The sequence below is a fragment of the Melozone crissalis genome, unplaced genomic scaffold (assembly GCF_028551555.1).
Source record: "Melozone crissalis strain CALT ecotype California unplaced genomic scaffold, PUWL_Pcris_2 ptg000017l_1, whole genome shotgun sequence".
Lineage (NCBI taxonomy): Eukaryota > Metazoa > Chordata > Aves > Passeriformes > Passerellidae > Melozone > Melozone crissalis.
Window position 1 is genome coordinate 9,798,686 of NW_026535795.1, and position 6,315 is coordinate 9,805,000.

The 6,315-nt window shown below is 54.1% G+C and overlaps 1 protein-coding gene across 1 annotated transcript; it reads left to right on the forward strand.

The window, feature by feature from the left end:
• Positions 1-352: 352 nt before the first annotated feature.
• On the forward strand, positions 353-3,301 carry MAFB (MAF bZIP transcription factor B). Its single transcript, XM_054274500.1, has one exon. It carries the CDS (start codon positions 974-976, stop codon positions 1,907-1,909), a length of 936 nt encoding a protein of 311 aa, XP_054130475.1. The 5' UTR covers positions 353-973; the 3' UTR covers positions 1,910-3,301.
• The last annotated feature ends 3,014 nt before the right edge of the window (positions 3,302-6,315 follow it).

The following is a 6,315-nucleotide window of genomic DNA, read 5'->3' on the forward strand; positions in this document are numbered from 1 at the left end:
TAAATAAATAAACAGCTAAATAAATAAATAACTGGGAAGGCGCGGGTGCTGGAGGGGGAGCCGGGGAGAGCCCGGAGGTGCGGGCTGGGAGCGGCGGGCGCTCAGCTGGCGCTGCGGAGCTGTCACGGCTCGGCCCGGCCCCGCCCGGCCCCGCCGCCGCGCTGCCATTGGCGCGGCCGCCGCCGGCCCCGGCCCCCGCCGCGCTCTCGGCGGGCACGGCCGTATAAGAAGCCAAGGGGGGCTGCACTGTGATCACAGCTGCACAACGAGCGCTGGCGGCGGCAGCTACAGCAGAGACCTGGGCTGTGCTCGTCTCCCCCTTCTCCTCCTTTTTTTTTTTTTTTTTTTTTTTTCCTCCTCCTTCCCCTCCTTCCTCCCCTTTTTCCCTCCCCTTCGCCTGCGCTGCCAGAGCCACCGAAACTCCCGTGCAGAGCCCCGCTGCCGCCGGTAGCCCGTGCGCTGCCCCGGCGCTCGCTCGGGCTGGAAAGTTGCGGCAGGCTCCGGGCTCGGCTGCCGCGGGGAGGGGGCTCCGGACTTACAAAACCCGGCCGGGGGCACGGGCTCGGCGTTCGCACCGACCTTCTTCTTCCTGCACAGAGCCGAAGGCAGCATCTTTGTTTTGTTTTGCTTTTTGCCCTTCCTGCTACCGCTGCTTTCTCCCTGCGGCCGGGCGCCTCGGAGCCGGGAGCTGCCGCAGCCCGCGGTGCCAGGCGATCGCTGACACCGCCAGCCAGGAGCCAGCCAGGCGGCCCCGGGGCACGGCTCGTCCTTGGCTTTGTTGCTCCGGACTGAAGAAGCCGCAGAAGCCCCGGGAGAAGGAGGCGGCGGAGGAGGGGGAGCAGAGCAAAGGAAGCGAGAGCTGAAAGGCAAAGTTGGTTTGGAATAGGAGAGCGCGGCCGGCCCCTCTGCCAGACTGCGCGCTGGGGTGAAGCCTCCAGCCCCCTCCGCCGGGAGAGGTGCCCGCAAGACAGCGATGGCCGGAGAGCTCAGCATCGGAGCCGAGCTGCCCACTAGCCCGCTGGCCATGGAGTACGTGAACGACTTCGACTTGATGAAGTTCGACGTGAAGAAGGAGCCCCTGGGCAGGAGCGACCGCTCGGGCAGGCACTGCACCCGCCTGCAGCCGGCCGGCTCCGTGTCCTCCACCCCCATCAGCACCCCCTGCAGCTCCGTGCCCTCCTCGCCCAGCTTCAGCCCCACCGAGCAGAAGACCCACTTGGAGGACCTGTACTGGATGGCCAACAGCTACCAGCAGATGAACCCCGAGGCGCTGAACCTCACCCCAGAGGACGCTGTCGAAGCCCTCATTGGGTCCCACCAGGTGTCCCAGCAGCTGCAGGGCTTCGAGGGCTTCCGGGCCCACCACCACCACCATCATCACCATCACCAACACCACCACCAGTATCCCGCAGTCACTCACGAAGACCTGGCCGGCAGCGGGCACCCTCACCATCACCACCATCATCACCACCAGGCCTCTCCCACTCCCTCCACCTCCTCCAGCTCCTCCCAGCAGCTCCAGAACTCGCACCAGCAGCATCCCGCCTCCAGCAGCGTGGAGGACCGGTTCTCGGATGACCAGCTGGTCTCAATGTCCGTGAGGGAGCTCAACAGGCACCTCCGAGGCTTCACCAAAGACGAGGTGATCCGCCTCAAGCAGAAGAGGAGGACCTTGAAGAACAGGGGCTATGCCCAGTCCTGCAGGTACAAACGTGTCCAGCAGAAACACCACCTGGAGAACGAAAAGACGCAGCTCATTCAGCAGGTGGAACAGCTCAAGCAAGAAGTGACCCGGCTCGCCAGAGAGAGAGACGCCTACAAGCTCAAGTGTGAGAAACTTGCCAGCAACGGCTTCAGAGAGGCCGGCTCCACCAGTGACAACCCGTCTTCCCCTGAGTTCTTCATGTGAGTGCTTAACAAAAAATAATTAAAAAACAAACAAAAACCCCCCACCCCCCCAAACCTGACCCCTGTCACCTTCCCCCCCTGCTCCCATCCTCCTCTGACATCTCCATCCATCCGTCTGCTTGACTAGAGAGAAAGGAGGAGAGAAAAATAGAGACTTGATTTTTTTTTTTTTTTTTTTTTTTCAGCATCCAGTCTTCTAGAGTAGCTGTGGGAAAAGTAGGCTGGGGGTGGGGATGGGAGAGGTAAAGTGCAACTTTTTGACTTTCGTGTGCGAGTTAGAGAGAGAGAGAGACAGAGGCAAAGGAGAAAAGGACAAGTGAAGCGTTTTATAGATCACTTGCTTGCAGAGTGAGATGGACTTTAAAAAGAATAATAATAAAAAAAGGACAATGAACAAGCCATCTATAACATGCTGCCTGCTTGGAAAGAGAGAGGACATATACAGCACCATCTCATGCACAATTTACCTGCTTGGAAAAAGAGAATAAATAAAAAGGACAATATATGCAAACTCTTCATATATTGCCTGCTTTGAGAAATAAGTTACAGGACTCAGATGGGACATTCAATCTAAGAAAAGAAAGAATGAAAGAAAGAAAAAAAACTCATCAGTTTTATTGCCTGCTTGATTATATAGAAAAATACGAAAATCTGCATTAAAAATATTAATCCTGCATGCTGGACATGTATGGTAATAATTTCTATTTTGTACCATTTTCTTGTTTAACTATAGCATGTTGATCATCGATCATAGATTTCTGTTGTTGTTTTGTTTCATCAATAAGAAAAACATCACAAGTTATCGAACTTTTTACTGCTTGTGCAGTTTTGTTCGTTGGTTTTGCTCTTGTTTTCTTTTATGGTTGTTAGCTTGTAAATATCTGCTACTTCAAACCGTACAGGAGAAAAATACACAAAAAACAAAATAACATTTCAGCAGGCTGGTTATACGGTTTGTTTGGTGTTAAAGAGATACTTAAAGAAAAAAAAGTTATGGGCATTTTGCATTAGGAATAAAACCAACTTTGTATATCTGGTGCACTTTTAAGTTGTATTTTTTTTTTTTTTTTGCTAGTTTTCATTTTGGTTTTTGTTTGTTGGGGCAGAAGCAAAAACGCCTGAATGGCATTGACAAACCTAAACTTACGAGGGAAAAACCCTCCTCGGTCACTTAGAACCTACTCCATGCCTTAAAGTGGCAGCGAAGCTCTTTCCTCCAGGACAATTCCCAGCCTGAGCGCTTAGGCTTGGCCAGATAATTTCCCTTCTGATTGTACAATCAGGAAGAGAAGGACGGGCGAGATACCAGTTCCATTTCAAAAAAATAAAACAACTGCCCCTAGATTTTCGGTGAATAAAGAGAGAAAACAACCCCAAACCCTCCTCGTTATGAGCAGCGAGGGCTCCGTGTCGCCACTGAAGTTGGGTTTCTCAATGGCAGCAGCTGATGAGTGGGCTGGGAAAGCTTTTAAATCTAAAACTTTTTTTTAAGAAGACATACCGCAACTTTTAAGTGTACTCTTTTGCAATGATTTGTAATCTGCTTCTCTGCTTCCCTATGCAGCGAGTGAAAGTTTTTAGCCAAAATTTATTTGCAGTTGTATAGTAGTAGTAGTTTGGAGTCTTATGGGTGTTTTTATTACTTTTTTTTCCTCCTGCAGGTCAGTAAAAGGATTTACGTTGCACTGACAAAAATACCAAAATGAAAACTTATTTTTTAGTTTCCTTTTAGGATAGCTGGCACTGCTGGCCGGATGCATTTTAAGTTTGTATTAGTTTATAAATTAACAGTAATAACAAGATTGTAATGAACAGCATGGTGCTTGCAGTTTTAAATATTGTGGATATTAGTCATGCATCAGAAAACGATCTTTGGTTTTTACTGATTCAACTGTGTTGAAATCAAAACATTGCAGCAGCGGAAAAAAAATTGTTTTTATTTCATGTAAAGTTCTGAAGGGATCAATTTCAAATCCTGCTTATGATATGAAAAATATTAAAAAACCTGGTCTATTGTAGTTTTATTCAGACTGGTTTCTGTTTTTGGTTATTAAAATTGTTTCCTATTTTGCTTATTAAAATCATTGAAATGGTATTTCTTGGAGGGACCTGCTTCTCTGACGTCTCGTGTTCCCAAAAAAAAGAAAGAAAGAAAAAGGAAAAGTTGTGGCCCCGGTGGTCACAATTGCGGGGGTTTGTGGGGGGTTGCGGCCCGGGGAGGGGAGCGGGGGTGCTTTGCGCTCTCGGGATCGCTGCTGCTCGCAGGGCAGGAGCGCTCAGCCTTCCCCCTTTCCCCTGCTCTGCTCGGGTCTGAGCTCGCCCTTGGCAGGGGGAGCATCACCCCAACCCCTCCGGAGCGAGCGGAGCGCGGGAGCCCCGCACCGGGCCCGGCTGCGCCGCGGGGTCCGCCCGGAGCTGCGCTGCCCCGCCGGGAGCGGGACCGTCCGGCCCGGCCACCCCGGAGGGGACAGCGGGGAGCCTGACAGCAATCACTTTCTTCCCTAATTTTTTCTCTTTTTTCTTCTTATTTTAAAATTTTTATTTTATTTTTTTTTCATTAGCTAATGAGAGGACTTGGACAAGCCCGTCCTCTCCCCAGCTCCCTTGGGATTTGCCCATTCACTTCCCTTCTCTCCATCTGCACACTGTATTTATTCCGTTTTGGGGTTGTTTGTTTTTTATTTTTCCTCCCCCCCGAAGGCTCCTTAGATGCATGTGGAGAAGGGGACAGGTCTCTCCCCGCCACCCCCCGCGCTCAGCGCCTCGCAGCTCCACCGCCGTCCCTCAGCTGCCCTCGCTGCAATAACCACACAGCTCCCTAAACTGAGGGAGGAGGAGGTTAAAAATCGCCCCCAGTCCTTGCCTGGGTGTGGGAAAGGGACTCTCCGAGCCGCAGCGTGTCTGAACGCTGCTGCTCTCAAAGTATGAAAGCGGTGTTGAACTTAAAATCCCTCCGAAAAACAAAATCCAAGGTATCACACAACCAGGAAAAATAGGTTCTCTCTGCCCTGCCGCTCGTCCCAGCAGCATCGAGCTGTTCTTTGCGGGGATGGCATAAAACGCCTTTGAAGAACAAACAGGTTAAGGACAGAGTGTGGAAAAAAAAAATAATTTAAAAGCAAATGCAGCAACTTAAAATACCCCCCCTCTTAAATCCCATCGACATCCCTGCCTTGTCAGAGCCAGCTGGGCCAGCCCCTGAGCTGGGGGAGCTTGGAAGGGGCCGTGGCCCGTCCCAGCCCCCCGGCTACATGAGTCAGGCCCGGAGAACAAGCTCGCAGCCTGCTGCCCTGCCAAGGGGGGACAGGAGTTTGCGGAGGAAAAGGCTGGGAGAGCCTGGCTTTCCCTGTATAGCCTCCCCCCTTGCCAGTAAATGCTATGGCTGCAGAAAGCCTGAGAGGAATATTGTTTGTGGGAACTGCCACCGCATATTAATGTCCCCTCATGCATGCATTGAATAAATCACTAGGGCTAATTGAACAACAACAACAACGAAAAAAAAGTAGGAAAAACAGGCCTTAGAAAAGCCCTCCAGATTCCCACCACAGAACGGTGTCAGCGGCGGGGCAGCCCCGCGGCACGGCCCGGGCGGCCGAGGCTCTGCTGGCCCGGCACCGCTCCTGCCTTTAATTTATTCCTTTTAAAAGAAAAGAAAAACGCAACCGAGCCGCACCGGGGCACAGCCCGGGTCGGTGGGACCGGGAGCGGCCGGGCTCGGCCCGCGGGGGCTGCGAGGAGCGGGCTCGGGGCCGGGGGTCGGGCCGGCTCCTGTGTCCGCACAGGCGGCTCGAGGGGGCTTTGGCACAGCGAGGGGACAAAACCCACCCGCACTGGCGCTCGCTCGGCCTGCGGCTGGGCAGGCTCTGCCCGGAGGGCAGCGCAGGGACCCCGGGGCTGGACAGCCCCGCGGGTACCGGGATGGGCATCACCCGCCTGTGCCCGCTGCCGGGACCCTCGGGAGAGCCCAGCAGCCAGGGGGAACCCCTCCCTTGCCCCGACAGAGCCCAGCAGCGAGGGGGGGCCCCTTCCCTCCGCTCGCCCCTTGCTATCCGCAGGTATCTACTTTGATCTCTCGCCCTTCATCACCGATCGGAGAAGGGCTGACACGATACGGGGGCACCACGGAGAGGAGCTGCTTGATGCCAGGGGAAAACTCCTTTTTTCCCTCTTTTTCCTCCCGGGACCGGCCGACCCGCGGGGTGCTCCCCCGGCAGCGGGGGCTGTGCGGGTCAGCTCAGGCTCGCTCCCCGCTTGCCGCGGAGCGCGGAGTTGTTGCTGTCAGCAGCGGGGGACAGAGCGTGCATCCTGCCCAAGCCCCTCTTCTCCCCCTGTCCGGCCGTGCTGCTTGGCCGGTGGCTCCTCTGCCCGTCCTTTGCGCCGCTTGTCCCCACGCACCCCTGGCCGGGG

Bases quoted from the DNA above. Each gene is read 5' to 3' on its own strand.
- MAFB (XM_054274500.1), top strand. From the start codon at position 974: ATGGCCGGAGAGCTCAGCATCGGAGCCGAGCTGCCCACTAGCCCGCTG.